Genomic DNA, 25,352 nt, shown 5'->3' on the forward strand with positions numbered 1-25,352 from the left:
AAGTCTAACAATTTTATGGAGAGCCTGACATACAAAAATGGCCAGAGACAGAAACTTATAGGGATGGGGAGAGATCCCAAGGAGAAGCAGAGGAGAGTGAGGGGTGCGGCAGCAGGAGGACAAGGGAGGAGAACCCCAGGGAGGCCACCTGTGGGTCGGGCAGCTGGGGAGGGATTCCCTGCTGGGGACCCTAGCCTCAGGGCCAAGACAGGCTGTGGTAGACCATGTAGCCTCATAGATGACAGCGAGCAATTATCGCCACTCCACCTGTCTCCTGGCCTGTGAGAGGAAGAAGATGGCAGGTGACAAAGGCACTCTCCCCCTGACCCACATCCTGCCTGTACTTTCAGGCCCTGCTGTGTGATGGGTCTGGGTCCCAGCCTCTGTCACGGGATCCAGAATCCAACAGGCTGGGTCTCGGACAGTGGTACTGAGCTCTGAGGGACCTGGCCGGGGTGGGCTGTCTAGAGGGCTGAGATCTTTCTCCCCTACCTAGAGGTTCTTTCCCCACCTCTGGTGTGGGTGCTAAGACAGTGCACAACCCAAGAGCCAACGAACTGCTGGACCAATGAGCTGGCCTTGTGCTGGGCTGGTGACCTGAACCCCCATCAGTCATTAGCCCTTCAGGCCCTCTAGCCTGGGACCTCCCTTCCTTAAGTCCTTCTCACAGCCACCCCCAGGGTCCTCCCTCCTTGGCCTGTCCTCAAGGGGTGCTAATGGCCCCTAACCAATGCCCACACTGCCCCTCTAGCTGCTTGGCCTCTGCCCCAGTCGGAGGCCCTTTGTACTTGAGCCTCACAGGCAGAGCTTCGTGCATTCCCATGCCTATGTCCAGGAAGTGTTCATGTCCTGTTTTCCCCCTCAGGCCGGGGCTGCCAGGGAAGGAGGGGGTGGGGGTGAGCAGGCCTCTCCTTCCTCCACTGTGTACATTTCTCCCACAGGCTTTAGGGATTGGGAGGAAAGAGCACTCCCCTCTCTGCCATAGTCTGAAATGATTAGGGACAGAGGGATGAAGGAAATGATCCCTTACCCTGCAAGCTTAGGGGGTGGTGGATCTCGCGTGTGCAGGTACTCCAGTTCTGCTGGTGTAGGAGAAATGGTCTGTGCAACCCAGACTGAGAGGGTCTCCTTCCCCACTAACTGCCAACCCAGCCCCTCTTCCACTCCCTCCCCCAGGGTGGAGGCCGCCCCTGGCCCCAAGCTGTCTCCATTGCTTCTTGCTATGTTTTTAATAACTGAACATCAATGTTAACGAGGCAGGTGGTTGCAGCTCTTCCCAGAAACCCCATTTAGAATCATTGAATCATCAAATCCTAGAATCTTAGAATCACAGAAAGTCTGCTTCTTCGGCTCCTAGAGTCTCAGCATCTTAAAGTCACAGAATGTCAGAACCACCCAGCCAGGCATCCACACAGCCCTGGCTGGGAGCTGAGAGCCATGAAAAGCTGGAACCCCACAAACTGACAATGCCAGATGCTCCTGAGAGCTCATCTCACCCAACTTCCTCTTTTTACAGGTGAGAAAATGCAGCCTAAAAAGTGGTGCTATGCAAGATCACCGGACAGTAGGAGCCAAGCAGTGCCCAATCCTGAGATTGTAAGATGGGACCTCAACATCTGGTCTTCCAGAAATGGTGCAACTTTTACATTAGGAAATACAGATATTTAAGTTGGAATAATGCTGTTCTTTTAGCTTTGCTCACATCTCCTGCCTCCCAGCCCCCACCCCCCCAGCCCTGTCCCATCCCACTTCCCCCTGCAATTTCCCACCCTACCCCTACTGGGTCCTTAAGTGGGCACCTCTTCTCTCCGACCCCTCACCCTCGGTTCTTGAAACACCCTCACCATCCACCCTCCCCAAAATGGGTGAAGTTCAAGGGGTCAAGTCCCTCAAGGTAAGGGACAGAAAAAGCAAAATGCCTGCTGCCTGCCTGCCACAGGAAACCGCCAGCCAGAGAGCAGGCCTCCTCCTCTTTCTGAGGAGGTGCCTCCACCTCCCAGCGGAGGTCCCCTGAACAAGAGGCCAGAAGGTCGTAGACCACCCCCTACCCCACCCCAGGGCAGGTGTCTGGCCACATCGGAGCAGTGGCTTCAGGGGAGCCGGATCCAAAGGGGTGGGCAGCAGTGAAGGTACAGTTGATATTAACCCTCAAGGATGTATGCTTAGCATTTTCATAAATTTACATTTTAACTCATTTTCGAATGTACTCATATATTTTTGAATTTGAATTTTATTAAATATTACATTTTACAGATTGTTTTAATTTTTGAATGCTGAATACTCTTTGCCCAGGGCAGATCCCAAGTCCCCACACTACAGACAAGGATGTGGCAACCCCCAGTGGAATCCAGGTCTCCTGGTCTCTGTTTAGCCTCAAAACTCCTAACCTGGGAAGCCATCCTGAGACCTTCTGCTCCACAGAGGGCCCTGACCCAGGCCCAGGCATGTGCTCTCAAACCCTGTCTTCTCTCACTTGGCCACCCAGACCCCAGGGTGGCTCTCTCTTCTTCTCTTCTACAGCTGACCAGCTTCCTCCTCCACCTCTGCTCCTCTGTCCCCTCCCTTCCAACTCAGGCTTTTCCCTGTTCAGTTTCATCATCCCACATCTGAAGGAACTGCCCCAGCCTCTCACCTCACCCCTTCTATGAGCTCCACACCCCTGGCCCAGGGAGCTTCGGAACACCTAGGTCTGAGCAGTCACTGTTCTGCTTTCAACTCTTCTCCTAGTGCCCAGTTCCCTCTGGAGAAAGTCCAAATTCCTTGACATGGCACAAAAGTCCTGCACGATTTGGCCCATGCCAGCCTCACCAGCCTCATCTCCTGACGCTTTGGCACCACCCCTCCCCCCCAGCCATCCCATCACTCAGCGGCTCTGGCAGTCCAGCACCCAGCTCCAAAGAACGCTTCCCTCCCTCTGTCTGTCACCAGCAAGCCTTCACATTCGCGATTCTCTCCTTCTCTCTGTCCAGAACTCTCTCCTGGCTCATCCCTCAGCTCCCGCTTTAGCTATACTTCCTCCTGGAAGCTCCCCAACTTGCCTTCCCTGCAACTTTGAGCTGAATTAGGGGCCTCTGCCCCGTCCCACCACGGCCCCCAAGTTTCTCTCCAGCGTTGCCCTCCCCACACAGTCTATCAGCATCCATCTGTGTCTGTGCCCCTCCATCACCCCATCACCTGACCATCATTGGCCCTGGTACGTGGGTCTGTCCACCTGCCTTGTTGCTCAGACCTGGGGCAATGTGTAGCTGAAGTTTAAGGTCTGCACTGTGTTCTCTCTGCCTACCATCTCTGTTGGGCTCATAGTAGGTGCTCGCTCATAAAGGCCTGTCAGTACAAAGTTGTGGCACGGACAGGGAGCACTGGGATAGTCAGAGGAAGTGAGAGTCCCTGGGCTGGGCTGGGGACTTCCTGGAGGAAGCATCTGGGACAATACTCCACGTGTCAGTCCTTAGACCGAAAATTGAGGACAGGCCACACAGGAAGTCACCAGCCCAGCCTTAGGACCATCAGAGCAAACCATCAGAGTGAGACCAGAGTCTGCAATGAGGGAGATTCAGTGGCCAGAGCCCAGGACAAGGCCACTGGAAGAAGGGGATGGTGGTGCATTCAGGGAAGACTTCCTGGAGGAGAGGATACTTTCGGCTGGTTTGGGGCAAGGGAGAAGGTGGAGATGAGGCAAATTGGAGACAGAGATGTGAAAGAGAAAGCTCTGGTCCATCTTGTCCTTTATCCTTTAGAGGAAAGGGAGGTGGGAGTCAGATGGGCAGGAAGACAGACAGAAGGCCAAGGCGGCATAGTGATAACATCAATGCTGACCCATGGCCAGGGCAGGTATGGATGGCTGGGGCTGGCAGGGAGCAGGTCCCCAGCTGTGGTCGGGAAACGTTTCCTGTCTCCTTGCCAGGGGGGTCATTAATAATCATTTACCCGCCACAGGCAGCCCGGAGGCCAGCCAGGGAGCAGCATGGTGCTGGGGCCGGAGCCCAGCCTGGCAGCCAGAGAGCTGTATTCTGGGACCAGCCCCGCCACCTTGCTGTGAAACCTTCACAAGTCACCTGACCTCTCTTGGTCTCTGGCAACACTGGGCAAAGGAGGGTCTTAAGAGGAGGGTCCCTAAAGACCTCCCCACTCTAGGCCTCAGTTTCCCTAGATGGCAGCAGGGCTGCCAACCCTACAGGGGGTTGGGACCTCTGATAATCAGTATGAGCATCTGGACTACGCTAAGCCCAGGTCAGGACACATGGGATGGGCAGACCCTGCCCAGCCTCTGAAGAGCTCATGTTCTAGTGGGAGCCAGACCCCTACACCATGGGGTGCCTGCCTGCAGCACATCAAGTGCACATCAGGCTGCCGGAAAACACATACAGAGGGCCATCTGCCCAGGGTTGGAGGGGCTGACAGTGTGGATGGGCCACAAAGATGGGGTTCCTTAGACACAGAAAGTGGGAGCCCCATGAGGCCTGTTTGGTCACTGCTATACCCCCCAGCACTTAACACCGTGCCTGCCTGTGGCCTAGCAGGTGCTCAGTAAATGCTTTCAGATACAATGGAATGAGCTCATCTGTTAAAGGAGACATTTGTGAAAGGAGCTTGGAATCTGGAAAGAGCTGCCTAAAGCTGACGATGAAGATAATGACAATGATGATTCTGGCCAAAGACAATCGGAATGGGCCAGACGTGAAAACTTGAGAAGGGAGGAGGCCCAGAGATGGCCACCTGAAGTCAGACAGTATTGCCTGGGAATATTCAACAGCCTTCAAGATCCCTTTCTTCCAACTGGGCCAGAATCTTCCTCAGCCTTAGGCTATATTTCTCTACATCCCCTCCAGGGCTCAGCTCAAGCTCACTCACTTCAGAGAACCTTCTGGAATGTGGTGCTGAGGCAGTGGCCCTGAGCCCCTTCCCCTGACTGATTCTGATGGTCTCTGTGGCTCCCAACCATCAGGAGTCCTGTCTTTTCGTGCTCTCAAGTCCCTTTTGGAAAGCTGCCCACTAAGGTCTCCCCATAGCTTTCTCTGGAGAGTATGACCTGGACCCTCCTACTGGGTCCATCAAACGAGAAGGTCCCAAAAGGTGTGATCAGGCCTCCTTTTTTAGATTAAAGCCCTGGGCAGACAGAAACTATCCCCCCATTAGATGTGGGGTCAATATGAGTGGAGATTGGTTGAGGTCTTCCTGGTTGTCTCCCAGCCCAGGAACCCTCTCCGGGCACCACACAGAGAAGGGAAGAGGACCAGCCAGCCTACAGAAGAGGGAACAGGGCTGCTCAGCACCCTGGAGATGACGTGAGCAGGAAGGGCACTGGGCCACGCTTGGGACTAAGACCTCACGGTTGGCAAACCCGTCCAACTCCAAGCCCAGTCCCAGCTGCTCTTGTGTCAAGAAGGTGCCACGGGGATACCACCCAGGCCTCAGTACCTGTGCCTGGACCCCCACCCTCGGCAGAAGACTGTGAGCTGGTAGCAAAGCACAGTGACCCCGAGACACGTGCATCCTCTCTCCACCCCTGCCAACCCCGGCCCCAAACACGAGACAGGCTAAGAGGAAAAGAACAAAGGTTCCCGGCCCTCGACATCACCCGCCGCCCGCCTGTCCAGCGCCTGCTCGACCGGAAACCCAAGACAAAGGCCCTGGTGAAAGCGAGGAGGATGAAGGGCAAAGGGCAGAGGCAGCCTGGCTTGGGCATCTCTGGGGACCTAACTGGGAGGAAAGCAAGGACAGGATGGCAGTCAAGCCCTCCTCACACACACACATTTTGGGGACACCTGCTGTATTCTGCACACTTGAACATCACACACCTCGTTCTTCACCCCAAACACCTTATACACACACTCCCTCATCCCCTGCAGCACCCTCCACAGGCCTCCGCACTGCCTCACCCCCACACATACCCTTGCTCCCTGGACACCCTTCATACATAAACAGCTCACAGGGAGAAAAGATCACATAATCCACATCACACGGAAAAGTCATCCAGCTCACACACCCACGCTTCACACCACACTCACACTCAACCTCCCACACACACCTCTCACGCCCTATACTCACCTCTCCAAGCACACACACATCCAATTAAATTCAATACACACACACTACCAGACACAGACACACCTGCATAAATAATGTGCACACCTAATGTCACATCAAAATATCACATGTTTATGGGCACACACAGCTCCTTAGCACAGACAGTCGGGCCTGCCCACTGCCTCCTCCCCATACACACTTGTGTGTGCACATACACACATACACTTAGTCAACAAGTCTTTGCCTTGGACCCCTGGGCCCTGGCCACTGCACTCTTTCCTACCCAGAGCTGTACCAACAGCCATCACATAGACATATGACACTCAAACACCAACACATATGTCCCCATATATTTCCTGACCAACTCCAGGATGTAACTTGGTGACTCGAAGCCAGTCACCTTGGCTGCAAATACACTCACACATTCAGTGACCCTCTCTCCACCCCCTTCAAGTAAGACATCCAGTAAAACCTTTCACTGGGGCCCAGCAGTGGCTTTTCCTGGTTACATACAACAGTTTATAACATATATATACACACAGTCCCCTGTGTAAGCCCCTACAACTACTCCACCCCATGAAGACAGACAGGTACCATGTAGACATAAGTTCCCCACACACGCAACAGTCATATGAACGGCTACCACTCCACACTCACAACTCAGCCTCCCCAGCTGCACGTGCCATGCAATGCCATATACTCATCGTTCCTCATGTGAACCCCAGTGCCCTACTGCATGATCCCCACCCGCCTTAAATCCCTGGGCACCGCCCAAGGGCTGCGTGCTCCATGTTTAGCCCCTTCTACCAGCACCCACACCACGACAACATGGGTAGGGGTGGAGGCTCCGGGGACACTGGCCTGGCATTCTGAGCCAGTCCCCTCACCACCCAAAATCAGAGGCTGACATAAGGGGAAGGATGACCACATGGAAAGGCCCTAGAACAAAGATAGAAACCTGGAGAAATTGGAGGAGTGATGGGCAGACCAAGAGAGGTGGGCACATGGGCAAGAGAGACCAAACAGGAGAGAAACAGAGGGGCAGAGAGAGACAGGATGCCCAGAAAGACTCGGAGAAGCCAGAAAAAAAAAACAGAGAATAAATTGGAGCCAACATACCCAGAGAGAAACAAGAGGAGAGGGTGAGACAAGCCAGAAAAGACTAAGATCTCTTACACAGGAGGGAGGAGGGAAAGCAGGAACAGAGTGGGAGGGGGATCCTGCAGAGAAGGAGAGAAACCAAGATGGAAAGGGCATTTAGACTCAGGGGTGGGGTCCCGTGTGAGGACTGAGTCCAGATGTTTGAGTGGGAACCTGGATGGGGGCATAGATAAGGCTGTGGAGTAGGGGCTCAGGGGCATGAGGTGAGGTTCCAGCTCTGAGGTGGGGTCCTGGCTGAGAGTTGGGATTCAGGTGTTCTGGGTGTATCTGGAATCTGAAAATGTACTGGGGGTCCCGAGGGATGGGCAGGGGTCCTCTACTATTATGGGAGTCCGAGGGTTCCAGGCTCCGGCAGAATTCTTGGGTGTACCAGGGGGTCCCACTGTGGATTGGGAGTTCTGTGCTTGGGGTGGAGTCCCAGATCTGAAACAGGTTCAGAGTCTGGCATGAGGTTTTGAACTGTGAGCTGGGCATTCAAGGTCTCTGGGTATGGGCTGCAGTCCCAGCACAGAAGTGGGACTCACAACTGGGGCGGAGGGGTGGGGTTGGGGGTTTCATCACCCTAGGAGGGTTGAGGAGCAGGGTGGACCATGGGGCCGGCGACAGCACGCTCAGCGGAGGACCCGGCCGGGCGCTCACCCAGCACCCGGTTCCCCTCGTGCCCAGAGCGGGCCCCCGCTCCCTACCTGCAGGCTGTCGGCGCATGGCTGCGGCGGCGGCGGCGGCTCGTCCGGCTTGAGGAAGACCTGCTGGCCCCGCCTGAAGAATTGGACAACAGCGATGAGGATGTGGTGCAGCACCAGGACCATGCTCGCAGCCGCCCGCCCGCCCGCCGGCCCGGCCGCTGCGCCTCGGTCGGCGCGTCCGCGACAGCTTCGCCGGGTCCGCGCTAGTGTCCGCCCCGGCCCCGCCCCGAACCGCCCACTTCCCGCCCCTCGACCGCCGGGCCCCGCCCCGAACCGCCCACGTCCCCGCCCCTCGACCGCCCGGGCCCCGCCCACATCCGCGCATCCGTGGACAGCACCTCTCAGCTTGTCCGATCTTTGGACACCCATCAGAGCCCCCCACCAGCTGTCACTTCTCTTATCTCTCCGCTCTCAAGATTCTTCCAGCTGGTCCGCTACTGGGATCCCCCGCCAGGTAGCCGGCTTACCGCCTTCGCTCCCTTCTCCTGCTCCTCCGCCACTCCTTTCACTATCTCTCAGGGGTCGCCTCTTTGAGGCCCTCTCCTGTATGATCACATCCTCTCCCCCACCACTTACTTATAAAGTCCTGGAGTCGGGCCACAGCCCCAAGGCAGAGAGACCAGTGCAGTGAGGGAGTGGAGGGCGGTCCGCAAGGGGAGATAGAAGTGAAGGGACCACTGGCACGACACACGGAATCCTGGGCTTGCTCTTCTTCCAGGAAAAAGAGTGGAATGAGGGAAAATTTTAGAGGTCGCTCAGAGTCGGACAGGCTCTGAGAACAGTAGCAAATCTGGGAGGGAGACACGTGCGCACCGACACGCGAGCGCACAAATAGGCGCATCATTTCTGAATCGAGGGTAGGGGCACTGGGCCCCCAGCACTGGTCAGGTAGGTCTGCGTGGGAGTCCCCGCAAGCCGGAGAGGATGCAGGCCCCAGGGCCACACAGTCCACGGTTCCGCGGTGGGACTTGCGAGCTCGGAGCGCAGTTCTCTGCAGAGCGGCCTCTGCTCAGGCGCCTGCGGCAGCCGTGACGCTCCTGCGCCCTCTGCTGTCCCATCGCGGCGGCGCGGCCCGGCCCGATTTGCCATCTGCGCGGGGTGTGGGGGGGTTTCGAGGGGGAAGGGGTCACCTGGGCCAACTCCCTGCCTGGACCCACCCCATTCCTAACCTCCGCTTGGCACGAGGACGGCTGAGGCGGTGGGACGTGTCTGGACTGGAGGGTGCTCTTGGGTCTCTTTTCGCCTTTGCCAGCTAGCTGCTTACTGCATGACCTTGGTCAGATCCCCTCCCCGGTTGGTTTCTGGGCTTCAGTTTTCCCATCTCTTTCACAAGACTGCCAGGAAAATCAACCCCACAATGGTGGGAAGGCAGCCAGAGTCCCCTGACAGCCCTCGCTGTGGTCTGACCTGAATCCTTCCCACTGCACTGCAGTCCCCTCTTTCTGCAACTCTCCCCTCATCCCCCATCCCCCTTGGCCCCTCTTGGAGGGTGACTCAGTGAACCCCCAGCTTTCCAGTTCCCCACCTTACTGGGCTGATTCATCTGGGTCCTTTCTCCCTGGGGAGTGATTTCCTCAAGGTTGAGTCACTGAACCTAGTCCTGGACACAGTCCAGGCACCAGGCACACAGGCTGGGCAGAGCCCCGGCTGTGCCACCAGCTCAGGGGGAGACAAGAGTTCTCCCACCTCTATTTCTGTGGTCCAGCTGTGGACATGCCTCTTTCCCTGCTCACACACCTTCAGTGACTCCCTGCTGGCAGCACAGTAAAGCCCAAACCCTCAGTATGACATGGCAGACCCTCTATAACTTACAGCCAACTTGTTTCGGCTTTGACCCCCTCACCACCATTCCTTAAATTTATACTGCCTTCTCTATTCAGCTGGGTGACTGACTCATTCTCACTTTCGGGCCTTCACTCAACCACCCCAACCCTAATGCCCTCTGGGCCTGCTTAACTTTCAGGGGCCAGTCGGATGCCACCTCCTCCAGTAGGCCTTCCCTGGATGCTACCTTAGTCCTCTGGGTCCCCCTTCTTGCATCTTTACTAGGAGTCATGTCTAGGGGCACAGGGAGGGATGGGAAACTCCTTTGTCACCAAGTAATCCAAGCCAAGTCAGTGTTTGTTACTGCATCTTCAGACTGGGGGCAACTTGTCCTACTTATTAATGCTGTAGAAAATATTACACGGGCTAAGACGTGCAAAGGTTCTGACCAAAAAGGGAAGGCCTCCATTCTCTTTTTTTGGCCTCAGCTTCTTACTCTGTTAAGAGGGTAACCAATGTAAGGGCTATTATAAGGACTGAGTCTGAAACCAGTACACAAATCTCTTGGTAAATCCTGAGCATCTATTATCAACTCAATCCTGGGCTCCAGACAGTGCAGGTAGGACAAGGTATCCAGGAGACATCTGTTACAGCCGCAGGCCAGAGCTATTTGTTCTTCAGGAGAGGATATCTCAGACTCCAGAGTCAAGGGCCAACCCTGGCCTGGCACAGCCAGCACCTCTTGGGCTTTAAGATTTGCTGAGCACTCACTCTGAGCCTCATAGTTTGTCTTCTCAACAGTACTAGAAGGCAGGACCCATTATTAGTCATATTTAACAGATAAGGAAAACTGAGGCACAGAGAGACTAAGTAATTTGCCCACAGTCACAGAGTTAATAAGTAGCAGAGCCAAAAGTCAAACCTAGGCCATCTGGCTCCAATCTGTGCTTTATATTCATGCTGTCTCTTAAGGAATGGCATGAGAGAAAATCCAATTTTCCCAGCTCTCCTGTTGTCCCCAAGAATGCAGTCAGGGTCCTGTACTCCCAGGCCCTGAGCCCTGTGCCCACCTCTGCCATGAGGAAGCTCAGTTTTAGGGGTGCCTAACCCAGACCCACAGCCACCTCTTTTCATCTCTCCACCTTACAGGTCACACTAAGCTATCCAGGGGCCCAGCTACTTCAGACTGGGCATTTTAGGACAAGGTTTCTCAGCTGAGAGCCTGTCAGTCTGAGTACTGGGCCTCTCAACCTCGGGCCCTGTCCAAGAACCAGCCCGTCTCTGTTCCTAATAATGACCCCTCTCTGGACACAGTACTTACAAAGCACTTCCTCCCCCGGGTCTGAAGAGCAGACTTTCCTACTTGCCATCTCTCCATTTCAGGGTGTGATGCCAGCAGACCCTCAAGAGACCCCAAATCTGCTCCCATCCCCCATGACCATGTGTCCGGCTCCCAGGAGCCCATCTGTACACCTGACATGCATCTATCCTCTGGTTGCTGAGTGTGGTCAGACTCCTGGAAGCCCCAGGTTCAAGCTGAGCCCTGTCCAAAGTGCTGGGTGACCTCAGGCAGGGTTCTGGCCCTGTGAAGTTTGGCCTGGTTCTGAGGACTCGGGCATTCAGGTGGAGAAAGGCAGTGTTCAGAGAGGCCTAGCCAGCAGAAGGCAGCTCTCTGGGGCAGGCAAGCCTGCCTGGTCATGCTAGGCCCGAGGACTGTGAGCAAGGGCCAGATCCCAACATGGGGGCTTCTCAGGAGGCAGTGTGTGAGGCTCAGTCTCTCTATGACTGGAGGTGGAGCCCATGGACTTAAAGGGAGCTCCACCCCAGGGGCCCTGCCAGGGGACAATCCGAGAGGCATCTTGGAGGAACAGACATCCCTGCTGGTTGTGCATCCGGCTACAGCCTGCCCTCAGTGCTTCAGCCCAGAGAGGGCATACCCTGGTGAGCCACCCTTGGTTAGCCCTGGTGTGTGCACACAATGCGTGCGTGCACACAGGCTTTGAGCATGATGTGGGTGAGGGCAGAAGAGGCAGAGTACAGGTTTGTAACTTTGTATCTGTAAGGATGTGCAGCGCTTCCATGGTAGAGCCCAACTCGTGTATGTGTATAGAGATGTGTGTCTACAGAGATATGCATATATGTGTGTGCAGACAGGTATGTGTGCACAGGTATGATTGTGTATGAACACATGCAAGTATACATGTACAGTTGTGTGTGTGCACAAGTGTCCATATATGGCCCATAGATGCATTCATGTATAAATGTATGTGCAAATGTGTGAGTCTGTGTGTACTCAAAGTCACAGTTAACAGAGGTGCTGCTCATGTCTACTAGCCCAGGTCAGCTGTGAGTGTCCACAGGCACTGGCCCCAGATGTGGGGGTGACCCTTACAGAGAAAGGATCTGGCCACAGGCAGGTGCTGGGGACAATGTGGATCTGGGTTCAGAGTGGGCAGGGCCGGCTCCCAGAGCCCCCACAGCAGCTCTGAGTGGGAAAGAACACAGGCTGAGTGAACTCAGGCTCAAGGGACAAGGGGTTGGGGGGGTGGTCAACCACAGGTCTCATCCATCCCCATGTTACTTGCATACACATTTGTCTTCTCTGCAGCAGATGGCCAGCTCCATGACCTTAGAGGGGGAAGAATTCTAGTCTAGACTAGTCCAGGACCTGCCAACTCACATATGGGCTGAGGTCCAGGGGACTCGGGCCTTGGCACACCTTGGTATCTGCCCCCTATTTTCTACAAACCCCAAGAGTCTTCTGCTACACAAAGCTATCACAGGAGACACACAATCATCTATACAATTTACTATCTTTTTATAGATACGCATACACACTCCCATCACTCCTACACACACACACACACTCCTATATACAGACTCATCCCTTTACACATGCTCACATGGCTCTGGCACATGGAACACTAATGGGCACAGCTGCCCTAGTGCCTCCTTTGGGGGCCACTGTGTCGTCTTCTCACCGATGTCCATATCTGCTGGAGTGATCTTTTCGTCCCTCAAGTCTGACTCTCCACAGCCACATGGCTCCCCACTGCCCCAACTGGATAAAGTTGGAGTTCTGGTCCTGGCCTTCGGCCTTCATCCTCCTTAACCCCGCCTCCAAACCATCCTCTCATTCTCCACCCACACTGTCTCCTGGCCACACCCCTCACCACTCACCACTCCTCCAACCAGCACCTCTGTACTTTTGCCAGGCACTATGCTGTCAGCTCCAGGGGACAGGGCTCACTTTCTGTTTTGCTCATTGCTGTGGCTCCACATCTAGAACAAGGCTTGACCCAGAGAAATTGCTCAAAAAGACATCTGTGGACTGCAGGAATCAGTGGTAGAAACTTCCACCCAAACTGATCTGCCACTGTTGAAGGACTTGCCCATCTCTATTTGTTTCCTTAAGTGCCTCTCCCACCAGACCCGAAAGAGACTGGGGTCTAATTCAGCTCCACGTGTCTGTGTCCATGTCTGTTTCTGGCACAGGGCCAGGCACACAAAGCAGGAGCAGGGGATGGGGGCAGATGGTGACCCCACCTTAACGAAGCACAGGGATGTCTAGAAGGGGTGGTCCCCTGGGCCAGTCATACAAAGCCCACCTTTCCCCACTTAAGCTCCTTTCTGAAGTTACCCTGAGGCAATCCAGAGGCTGGCAATCCAGCCTCTGCTTGCATGCTCCCAGGGGCGGGGAGCTCGCTTTCCTGGCAGCAGACTCCTACCCATGTGGGATGGCTCTGCCTGACGCTGACTCCTCCCACAGCACCATCCCATCAAACCCTGATCATCCTGAGCCATGATTCCCATGGAAACTGGGAAGGAAGACGAGCAAAAGAAAACCAGATTCCAGCTTTCTCAACAGCTCCACCAGCCTTTCCAGCTTTGGGCAGAGGTGGGAAAAGGAGCTTGTTCCTCTGAGACTACCCCAGGCTACTATTGGCAGGTGGGTTCAGGGTGCTTAGGCTCCCCCAACCCAAATCACTATCCCCAGGAGCCTGGGACAGTGCACAGAGAGTGCAGTGCTGAGAATCACTACTATAGACTCCACTGGGCACTATCCCCCGACTGAGCCCACTCTTTCTCTCATCCCCCAAGCTCCCACATACCCCATTTCTTCCCCTCACAGGTGCCTCCTGTCCTCTAGGCTGCAGGGCCCCAAGGAGCTGCCATAACTCCAACCCTAGGATGTCCCATGGGATGCTTCCTCCTGAGACCTGTTGGGCAGGCTGGGTGGATGAAGGCAAGCAGGTCCTCAGCCAAGGGTGGCTTCCAGAGACCCACCCAGCACCACCTGGACAGCTGCAGCACATGAGCTGCCTAACTTTCCTTCACCAGCTATTCCTGAGCCGGCCCTTCTCCAGAGGTGCCTCGGGCTGCAGTTGGTCACGGACCCCAGTGCCCCATGCACATGGGCACACACACACACACACACACACCAGGACTGCTCAGAGCTGAGCCCATGAGGGGTGCCAAGGCACAAGAAATTCTAAGCAACAGGGACCCAAAGCCCCATGCTCTGAAAACTCTCTGCCTGTTCAGACACAGTCATAGAGGGAGACCCAGTTTGCGGCTTCCAGGTTCCAAGAACTCCCAGAGCTTTGTGATCTAAGAAAATCAGAGTTTCCATTGTAAATCCCTTTATTAGAAAAATCTGTGCTTTTTACAGCCTATGAATGTGAGAGCCTGGAGCCCTGAAAATGTCGGAGCCCAAGATCCTAACACTCTATTATCCTAACTGCCTATAACACCGAGACTCTAGGACTCCAGCTCCAGGGTTTCTACAGCCCTCAGAGCTTGCTGGTCTGTGGGCTGCATCTCATGTTTCTGTGAATACTGGTGAGGAGAGGGCCCCTGTGAGCCCCCACACTTGCCTTCCAGCCTCCACCTTTTGTTCACACCACTATCCATGCCTAAAGTTCCATCGCCCTCATCTCTGCTAATTAAATCTGAGACAACTTTGAAGGGGCAGGAACGACAATGCTGTCAGGGACTACCTACTAAGTGCCAGGCCCACACATCTTATTTAATCATCATTATATTATTAGTCCAACTTTACAGTTGATAAAACCGCAGTCCCAGGACAGGAGGTCATTTGTCTAAAGTCACACAGCTAGAAATAGTAGAACAGTGACCCAAACCCAGCCCCTTGCAAACGCATGCCTCTGAGAAGAGCCCAGAGGGGAGAGGGCTCCCTCTTTGACTTCAGGACCACACTGGAGCAGGTCCTCTCACGCCAGTGGCTCCCCAAGTTCCAGAAGGCAGAGACTGTGGTCTCCTCTTCTCGCCTCTTCAAGCTGGAGGCAGCCCAGAGATGGCCACGTTTCCTGTCCTGATTGATTGAAAGGAGCTGGATCCGCCAAGACTCCATGTGGGACCGGCAGACATGGCATTTTGTTTCTAGGCACCCGTCGCTATGGAAGCCAGGTGCTGCCAGCCCAAGGCCTAGCAACGAGGCCCTGAGTGGTGCAGGGCGGAGGGCAATTGTCAGGGGCCTCAAAGGCAACCAGCAAGAGAGAGAGGGAGGGTGGACCACTCCGCTTTCCAGGCTGGAGGGCTGTACCCGCTGCTCTGGCTGGGCTTGCGAGGGGAGGAAGGGAGGCAGAGAAGACAGGACCAGGCAGGTCCTAAGAGACAGAGACCCAGAGACAAAGCCAAAGAAAGACTTACAGAGACAGACTAAGGGGGATCAGAGACAGCAAAAGACAGAGACACCGTCAGAGAGAGGGAGATTCAGGAAAGCGGAGGAAGACAAGAGCTGAGACTCAGAGACCACTGAGTCACGCAAGTGGTAGAGAGGAACAGACTCTCAGACAAGCCCAACTCCTGCGGTGGGGAAAGGGTGTGCCAGGGAGCAGGAGGCAGCCACAGGGGAATGACAGAGATGGATGGAAGTGCGAAAGAAGGAGATAAGCCCAAGGCAGGAGGCAATACAGAGACATAATAAAGGAAGAGAGGACTAGGAATGGAGGAGCAGGTTGGGGGGTGGGGGGCAACGGGCCTGGGGGCAGAGCAGACAGTGGCAGGGGTGGTATGGGGACAAAAGGTGCCGGGACCACAGGAGTCCTAGGCAGGCCCCAGTCCCGAGCCCCTCCTCCTCTACAGGCCTGCCCATCTGTGGCATGGAGGTCACCAGCCTTGTACCACCACCTCACCACCCAGCCGCTCCCCCAGAACACAGAATCATCCAGGTACACACCCTCAGAAGAGAGGCTGGTCAGAGAGGTTCCGTGTCTCTCTTACCCCACCCCCTAGGACAGGTCTTGCCCAAGCTCGTACAGTAAGGCAGTGTCCAGAACAGTAGGAAGTCAGGCCCTGGGAATCCCAGTCCTGAGCCCGGTGCCAACACCCATCGGAGTCAGACCGGGCCTTGGTGACCCATGGAGTCACCGTCAGTACAGAGAGGTCCACTGTCCTCCCACTCTTCTCCCCACAGTGAGAGAGATGACGGAGCCTGTGATGCGATCCCCTGCCTACTTCTTCCTCAACAACAGGCTCTGAGTCAGGACAGTGGGGACCCAAGGTGGAGCGGATGGCGTCCAGGGTAGAGATGGACCACAGCTGTCACTCTTGGGGCTGTGAACAGGGAAGGCAGGCTCTGGGGAACCCAGGGGGCACGGCCCTTTGTGGGCAGGGAAATGGCAGGCACTGGACACGTGACATCTCATTTAATCCTCTTGGGGACTTGCCACAGATGAGAAGACAGAGGCCCTCAGAGAGGACTGCCACAGAGAAGACAGGTGGAAAGTGACTTGCCCTAACCAGCACCAGCCAGCAGGTGCCTGAACCAGGACTTGAACCCAGGTCTCTTGGGGACCAGTGCAAGTTGGAGGGCCTTTTGGAGGTCCCTCTGCCAGAATGGAAGCAGATCCAGGAAGGGGGCAACACAGACCTGTTCAGGGGCCCTTCCCAGTAGGAGGGCGGGGAAGGTTCCCAGCCACTCCTCCCAGCACCAGCTGTTCCCCTCCCTGTGTCAGAAAGATGATAATTCTTGGCTAGACTCTGACACTTGTCAGGTACTAATCTCTCTCCCTCTTTCTTTTTCAGAGCTAAATCGTTCCTGCCATTGTTAACACTGTCAGTGGCACCCAACAGTCCCTCTGGGAGCTCAGGTGCCCTCAGAGGCACCCCATCCACCCCCATCAGCCTCACTCTCTGCAGACTCCTGAGGGAGGAACCAGCAAAGACTAAGCTCCTATTGCATGCCCTGGTGGTACGAAGCACTTTACATTCATTATCTTATTAAATTGGCCACAAAGGTCTATGAAGGCTCACTCCCACCCCCTGCAACTCCTGGCCCCTGGCCTCCCTGCCTGACCTCTCCTCACCTTGAAGCAGCAACCCTAGGATCAGCCTCTGGAGCACAGTAATCCCACAGGAGTGGGTGCACATGGCGTCTGGGAACAGGTAGCTTGATTCCCAGCTGCAGTGCCCATGGTAGGGGGCAGCGGGAAGAGCAGGGGGAAGGTGTAGGGTCGGCAAAGTAGGGGGAAGGGGGCAGGCAGGGGACCTATGCCAGCCTCACTCCACATACACACCCCCAGCATGTGGAACCTGGGCTGCATCCCAGATGATCGACCCATGGCGCCACACTCCCCTGGGCCCAGGTTCCTGGAAGGCAGTGCTGCAGGGGTAATCAATCGATTGACTGCCTCTCAGCCTCCTCTTCCTACTAACTGGAGGCTGCCTCCTCCATGCAGCCTCCATGGCTGATCAGTGTCACTGTCAGGGTGAGAGTCTGGGGGCAGCCTGGGGGACAATAAGTAGTGACCCCTCGTCTCTTCCTCAGCCCAGCACTCTCTACTCCTTAGGAACCAGGTCCAGGGAGACAGGCGGGGCAGGGGTCCACACGGAGGCTGGTGTTTGTGCATGCATGTGTGCATGTGCTCATGTGTGTGTGTGCACTTGTGTGCATGCGTAAGTCAGTAGAACAGAGAAGTGGCAAATACAAAAGTGAGCCAATATGACCTGAGTTCAAATCCCAGTTCCTCCATCTTCTGGATATGTGACTCTGTGCAAGTTACTTAACCTCTCTGAGCCTCAGTTTCCTTATCTGTACATTGGGGTTATCAACAGTAATCAACTAGCTGAATGAGATCATACTTGCAGAGCTCTGGCACAATGCTTGGCATACAGTAATTTTTTTGATACATGAAAGCTTTTAATACTGTTTTTGTGAGCAAGTGTTTGTGCTCACATGTGTGTATGCACATGTATGCATGTATGACTTCCCTTGGAAGTTCTCGTGGGGATTTCTGGCCCTCTAGCAACGGGGTGTAAACAGCTTCCTGACCCCTGACTCCCCTGGAGTAGGGCCTGCAGCCACACTTTCAGCTTGGCCTTAGAGAAGGGGGACCTGCTGAACCCCAAAAAACCCACCTGCGCTGGGTGAGGTTTTTTGGAGAGATGGATGGCTTGGCGAACCACAGGCAGGACTGGTGATTAGGAGGCTAACAGCCCAGCACCCGGAAAGGAATGGAAGGGAGGCTGAGATGTGGGGCCATCCATCAAAGCTGGCAGGCCCAGCAAGGCTGCACAGCGGGATGAAGAGAAGCAAGGGACAGCTTTGGGTGGGGGAAGTGTGGACAAGCTAAGGGCCAGGCAGTCAGGCCCAGTCTGGTTCTGACCTGTTACTGAGTGAGTCACTGTTACCTTGGGACCTCAGTGTCTTCATCAGAACAATGGAGCTAAATGTCTCCTCTCAGCCTAGATGAGTTCCAGCCTCAGCAGACGCCAGGACCAGGAAGAACCCTTAGGGGAGAATGAGGGGCTCAGAGAGGCCTTTACCTCTTATATCAGTGCCCAACTCAGTCGAAGATCCCTGAAGGTGTAAAGTAAGGGGACGTGGCACTGTGTGGGGCTGGGAGCCCAGAGACCCAAGCTTGATTCAATTTCTAAGTCTAATTTCTTGCTGACCTTAGCCAAGCCCCTGAATTCCTCCAGGGCCTTACCTGGATGCCCTCCCCCACTACCCTCCCACTCACACCCAATCCTTCCAAGGCAGGAAGGGCCATAAGCACAACCCATGCCTATGCAAATTTCCTTATATCTGAGGGCAAAGTCGCCCACGGGCCTCCCCATCCAGTGGAGGTAGTGGTTACCTGGGAAAATTCACATCAGCAAGTCTGGGGCAAGAAGCCCTAGCTGGGGTCTAGTGGACCCTAGCAGAGCCCATAGTCTCAGGCTGTCCCTGAGGACCTCCTTGAACTGAATGCAGTCACTTTCCCTCTCTGGGCCTCAGTTTCCCCATCCCTAAAATGGGAGGAACAAGCACCAACAACAACATTCTTCGGGGCTCCTCTTCCCCTGTGAGACAAACTGCAAACTCCTCACTGCATCCACTCCTTCCCAATCCTTCCCCAGGCTCCATTCCTCCTGTGCTCCCTACGGCCGACCCCACACTTACGCTGTTCTGGACTTTCATCAATCCCTCATCCCTCTTTATGTTTCACCTATGGACTTACACCTCATGGTTTAACCAGTTCACCTCTGGACCTGTCTCTCTCTCCTCTTTGTTCCTGAGTGGTGTGACTTGCAGAATGGGAACTAAGGGTCCTGAGTGAAAGCACTGAGTCCTAACCATTGCCAGGGACTGCCAGGGAATTCCCTGGACCTCTGTCTCTCCATTGGAAAAATCCCCTCCTCAATCAACAGGGCTGGAAGAGTTATCACCCCCTCTGCAAAGCCATTTGCACAGACCCTGGCAGGGCTAAGCCAGGACCACCCCCTCCACAGAGCCACCAGCAGCCAACACACCTTCTCTGGAGCCTAGACCAGGAAGTGTCTATGTCCCCATCTCACTCTGAGCTCCCACGGGTGAGGGTCAGGCTGGGCCTCATTCCCCAACTGAAGGGTGTGTGTGAAGGTGGTGGGCAGCTCAGGACCTTGGACAGAGAAGGGTCTTAGGGATATGGAAGGAAGCAACGAGGGAGGGAGGAATGAAAAGAAAGAGATGAGGAAGGAAGGAGAGAGAAACAGCTGTCTCCAAGGTCCCTGTGGAGCTAACAATCTGAATGAACTCCAGTCCTCTCCAGATGGAGCCCCCGTGTCTGGTCCTGCCCCGCCCTCTCTCCCCTTTGGCCCCTGTCACACACACACACACCAGTCCCAAGGCCCAGAGTCAAAGGGGTCTCTGGCCTCTGCCACTGCACTCTGACTGGAGGCTAAGGACATGCCTGGTCGTCATAGTGATGCTGAGATGCTGTCATCACTAATTCATCGCCTGAGCCCTGGAAGGCCAGCGAGGTGTGAAGAGAGCTGGTCAGAACTGATCAGAGTGGTCACTGGGGGCAGGAGCCCTGGGGCTCTGGGCCTGGAGGAGGGTCATCGGTGACCTTCTCTCAGCTTCCCAATGCTCCGGTAGGAAAAAAGAGGGCAGACCTTTCCCCGGGCTGTCCTTTGCACCTACTGTGTGCCTATCTCAGCCCAGCCTCAGAGGTGGGGGTCAGTGGAGGCCGGAAGAGGAAGTTCCCACACTGGGGCCTGTGAGCAGATGTCCAGGCCCTCAACAGAGCAGGGGGATGTTCCTCCTCATGCCACAGGGGCTGAGAAGGGGTGGAGGGAAGTGAACCCATGTTGTGCCCTCTCCAGGCAGTCATGTGCCAGGCATTCCTAAGAAGTAACTCATTTAATCTCCCCAGGACACCTACAGAGTCAGAATTGCTATCACATTTTGCAGACGCCTGGCTGTTCAGGATGCCCCACCCTGCCTCCTCCCCTGAACTCCCAGTGATGGTGGGTGAAGGTCCTGGTCTCCCCAGTCAGACTGGACTGCTGGCTCCTCCTCCCACTATGGTTGTGGAGGGCACATATGGTGGACCCTTTCATCCCAGCAAGTCTCCTGGCCACATGGGAGACGCAGTTTGGGGCTGTCCGTGGTCCTGAACCCTCCCACGCCTCTCCCCAGAAGTCTGCCTCTTTTCTGTTGGAAGTCACCTGTTCTTCTCTGCCTGAGAGAGAAAGGCCAAATGTGAGGTACCCCTGCCCTCTACTCACCAAGTTCCTTTATTCACAAAACCTCAAAACAAGGAGCCCATATGGATCTGGAGAATGGAAATGAAACTAACATCTATTCACTCAATAAGCATTTATTGAACGTCTACTATGTGTGGCCCTGTGAATGGAGCTTGGGATACATTACACAAAACAGACTTAATTCCTGCCCTTTTGGAGGTTTGGGTCCTGTAAAGTCAGTACTGGGGTTTGCTTCACATGTCACAGTAATCCATTTGATTCTTACAATATATACAAAGGGGGATATTATTATGCCCATTTTTACAGTGAAGAAAATAGAAGCTTGGGGGTGATAAAGGAACTGCCTAAGGCCACACAGCTAGTACCCAGTAAGGTGGGATTCAAACCAAGACTTGTCTGACCCCAAGTGTGTTAAGTCACTCAGTCGTGTCGAACTGAGTGACCCCATGGACTGTAGCCCACCAGGTTCCTCTGTCCATGGGATTTTCCAGGCAAGAATACTGGAGTAGGTTGCCATTTCTTACTCCAGGGGATCTTCCTGACGCAAGGATTGAACCTGCATCTCTTGCATCTCCTGCATTGGCAGGTGGCTTCTTTACCACTGCACCACCTGGGAATCCCTGTGTGACCCCAAGTCTCATTCTTATTCTGTTCCTGGGTGGAGAGGGGCTCACAGACATAGTATCTGCCCTCAGAGAGCTCAAAATCTAGTTTACCTGTCCCAGCTCTTTAAGGAGCACCACTGGGAAGTGTTCCTTGAGTCTCAACTGAATCCCTGCTGCTGCAGCTCTGACTTGCCCTCTCTTTGTTGGGACCTTAGTGGGCAGAGGATCAGCTTTCATCTCCTTGCAGACACCTGGGGTCCTCCTATAAGCTCCCAGTCTTTTCTCCACCCCCACCTTGCTCAGAGGCCTCCCTCCACAGGAGGGAGTGAGGTGTGTGTGCTAAAAATACCTTAATCTCTCCCTGCTTGTGCTCTAATTAAGCTGAGTGAGTCACTACTTTAAGTAATTTATTGCTAGTTACATAATTGCTTTAATATTTGGTTCTGAGAGTGGGGAACAAAAGAGCCCCCTTCTTTTAGGGGAATCTCTAGTCCCTAGAGGGGTTTATGGCCCCTGGCGGGGGGAGATAAGAAGTGGAATCATGTTGCACAAGCCCCTGCTTGAACAATATGTGGCCATTTCCACCTTGGCCACGGGGCACATCTGATTCCAGGACAGGCAGGTTTGGGGAACACCAACTCCCTAATCTCTGTCATCCACACTGTGGATTTCTGAGGCCACCACTTCCAGCTGACCCAGCCCTTAGACCCAGGGCCGACCCTCAGGATGCTGTGGCCTGAGCATCCCTCCCCTCCCCTGGCCTCTGGCTCCTCACCAGTCCACAAGAACCAAGGCTGAGAGCGCAAGCCATTCCTCGGTGCCTCCCAGCATGCAAAAGCTCTGTGCCCAGGTTATCAGCTCAAGGAAAACCCAGCACCTCTCACAGCCCTGGAAGACATCACCCTCAAGGGGCACCGACTGCAGATGGCACAAGGAAAGTCTCAGGAGATGATAAAAATAATCTTTTTGTGATTGAAATAATGATGGTTATATGACTGTATAGATTCACCAAAACTCATCGAATCATACAGTTTAAATTGGTGATTTTACTGTATGTAAATTATGCCTCAATAAAATGGATGTGAAGAATTTTTTAAAGAGGTCACACCCCCACCTTCTGCGCCATAGTATAAAAGCCATGCAGAATTGGCAGCCGTGTGGAAACTGAGGCAGAGAGGTGCAGAAAACCAGCCACGGGAGGTGCACAGTAGGTGCTCACACCACAGATGCCGGTTTCATTCAGTCCCTATCAGCAAGGACTCACTAGGCACCTCCTGGGTACACTTGGCTTGATCTCATTGGCTCCCCTGCTCTCACACGGGCCCCGGGGAGGGAGCTGAACTGAGCACAGGTGCATCACACAATTTGTCTCAGTTCATCCTCACAGCAGCCCTAATGAGGTGGGCTCTGTTATCGTCCCCTTTTTACAGAAGAGGGAACAAAGGTGGCAGAACTCAGCACAGGTCCTGCAGCTAAGAAGTGAGGAGTTGAGAGCTGAACCAGGAGGCGGTGCCCAAGGCTCGGGCTCATCATCCTTCGTCTCCGCCACCTCCCTTTCCCACACTAAGTGGCGGGGGTTAGGAAGCTGTACACAGAGGATGTGCCTCTGACCCAAGGCCTTCATTAATGAGGTTTTCACGAGGCTTAGAAGTGGAGGTGGAGCACACGCAAGTGAAGATGGCAAATGAGCCTGTGAGTGAGCTCAGAGACGTGGCAAGAGGCTGAGCCGGCCTTGGGAAGGAGGGAACTGGGTCAGGCAACAAGCCTGGAAGAAAGGCAAAAGGAATCAGAATCTGAAAAATGAGGCAGAGGGCATCTAGCTATGCTGGCTGGTATGTTAAATGCCTGTTCAGGCCCTGAGTAGCCAGGGCTCCTCACAGCTATTCCTGACTCACTCTTCCTAAAGTTTCTTGGCCCTAATCACCCACTCGGAATTAAGTCATCACCTCACCCAGCACAGGCAAAAAGCCTTCATCCCCAAACTTGTAAAGACTGGTTGGAAAACCATCAGTGATGCTATGTGGCTGGGGAGTATGGAAGGGCCACCAAGACCTGGAGAATGATAGGAGTTAGCCATGAAGGGAGGGGCTGTTGAGGAAAGGTGTTCCAGGCAAAAGGAACAGCATATGCAACAGCCCAGAGTGAGAGATGCTGGACAGGTGGGGAACCCAAGGGAGCTCGACCTGGCCACCTGATGGGCATTCTGTGTTTATGCGGAGTACAAGTGTTTCTGTGTGCGTGTGCTGAATCCACATCTGTGTCGCGTGTCTGCCTCTGTATACCTGGGTTGTATGCAAGGGCACTGCAGTTCACTCTGTTCCTTCTGCGTTCAGGTCAAACTGCAGATGGACCCTGTGTCTGTTTCCTGGTGTATTTTGATGTTTCTGTGTGGGGCTCTCCATGCCTGTGGGCCGTGCTCTGCTTCTTCTTGTGTTGCTTTTCTCTTTGCTTGCACTTGTTTCCCCCAGGCCTGGAGCGGTGTGTCTGCAGCCAGGGCACTTGGTACTGGAGGAGCAGCCTGGGGCTGGGGGTGGCAATGCAGCCTCTCACAATAGCACCTAATGACTGTCAAGCACTTAGTGGGGTGGAAGGCTGCCCTGGAGATGCTAATTATCACTGATACTGAGTCAGTGGCCTGAGGCCCAGCAGAGGCTGAGAGTGGGTCCCCATTGGCACAGGGCACTCAGATGAGCTGGCTAGGCCAAGGCCCCTCACCACCCCAGCACCAGGAGGGGGCATCTCACTGACTCATCTCCCAGGGAGGCCCAAGGACTGGACTCTAAACAAGCAAGAAGGATTGAGATCAAACTCCAGCAGGAAGGTCTCAAATGGGAGGACTTTAATCCGATTTGGCAGTGGACAGATCATGTTATTAAGAGATGAGGCAGCGGTGACATAGCTTTGTTCCTGGGGGGCCATAGTCTGAGGGGGTGGCTTATGAGTGCCATGGATGGGTGCCGTGGAGTGTGGAAGCCCCAGGCGGGACGAATCAGGGAGGAGAGCTCCTGGAGGGGGATCTCGAGTTGTCACACATCCCTGCGTAGGTGGGCAGACAACGGAACTAGGGCCCTAGCTCAGGCAGATGAGGTGGGGGTGGGCACTGTCACTCCTCCCCTGACCTGTCAATGCCACTCATGTGTCCAGCCATCCCTGATGCAGCCTTCTTGCCCCTCGCTTGGGTCTCCACACCAGCCTCCTCACTGGCTCCTCCAACTCTCCTTTCAGTTCAGTTCAGTTCAGTTCAGTTGCTCAGTCGTGTCTGACTCTTGGTGACCCCATGAACTGCAGCACGCCAGGCCTCCCTGTCCTTCACCAACTCCCAGAGTTTACCTAAACTCATGCCCATTGAGTCGGTGATGCCATCCAACCATCTCATCCTCTGTCGTCCCCTTCTCCTCCTGCCCTCAATCTTTCCTAGCATCAGGGTCTTTTCCAATAAGTCAGCTCTTCGCATCAGGTGGCCAAAGTATTGGAGTTTCAGCTTCAACATCAGTCCCTCTGATGAACACCCAGGACTGATCTCCTTTAGGATGGACTGGTTGGATCTCCTTGAAGTCCAAGGGACTCTCAAGAGTCTTCTCCAACACCACAGTTCAAAAGCATCAATTCTTCGGCATTCAGCTTTCTTCACAGTCCAACTCTCACATCCATACATGACCACTGGAAAAACCATAGCCTTGACTAGATGGACCTTTGTTGGCAAAGTAATGTCTCTGTTTTTTAATATGCTGTCTAGGTTGGTCATAACTTTCCTTCCGAGGAGTAAGCGTCTTTTCATTCCATGGCTGCAATCACCATCTGCAGTGATTTTGGAGCCCCCAAAAATAAAGTCAGCCATTGTTTCCACTGTTTCCCCATCTATTTGCCATGAAGTGATGGGACAGATGCCGTGATCTTAGTTTTCTGAATGTTGACCTTTAAGCCAACTTTTTCACTCTCCTCTTTCACTTTCATCAACAGGCTCTTTAGTTCTCCCTTCACTTAGGACTTCCTAAACCCAAAGTTCACCATAGCCTGGATGACACTCTTCAGCAGTTCCAGTGCTGCTCAGACAGGGAAGCGGCTCAAGCCCAAGAGCAGATAACTAGGTTACTCACCGTGCCCCACTGGACATGACAAAGTAGGTGTTCAG

The 25,352-nt window shown here is 54.5% G+C and overlaps 1 protein-coding gene across 5 annotated transcripts in view; it reads right to left on the reverse strand.

Moving 5' to 3' along the window:
• Window positions 1-25,352, reverse strand: part of PDE2A (phosphodiesterase 2A) — a 97,908-nt gene that overhangs the window by 60,766 nt on the left and 11,790 nt on the right. For 4 of the 5 annotated variants that reach the window (XM_024975019.2, XM_024975017.2, NM_001143846.1 and 1 more), the window contains 1 exon segment: window positions 7,875-7,947. In XM_024975019.2, coding sequence (XP_024830787.1) covers window positions 7,875-7,947 — 73 coding nt within the window. 5 annotated transcript variants of the gene reach the window in all.

Source organism: Bos taurus, chromosome 15 (assembly GCF_002263795.3).
Source record: "Bos taurus isolate L1 Dominette 01449 registration number 42190680 breed Hereford chromosome 15, ARS-UCD2.0, whole genome shotgun sequence".
NCBI lineage: Eukaryota > Metazoa > Chordata > Mammalia > Artiodactyla > Bovidae > Bos > Bos taurus.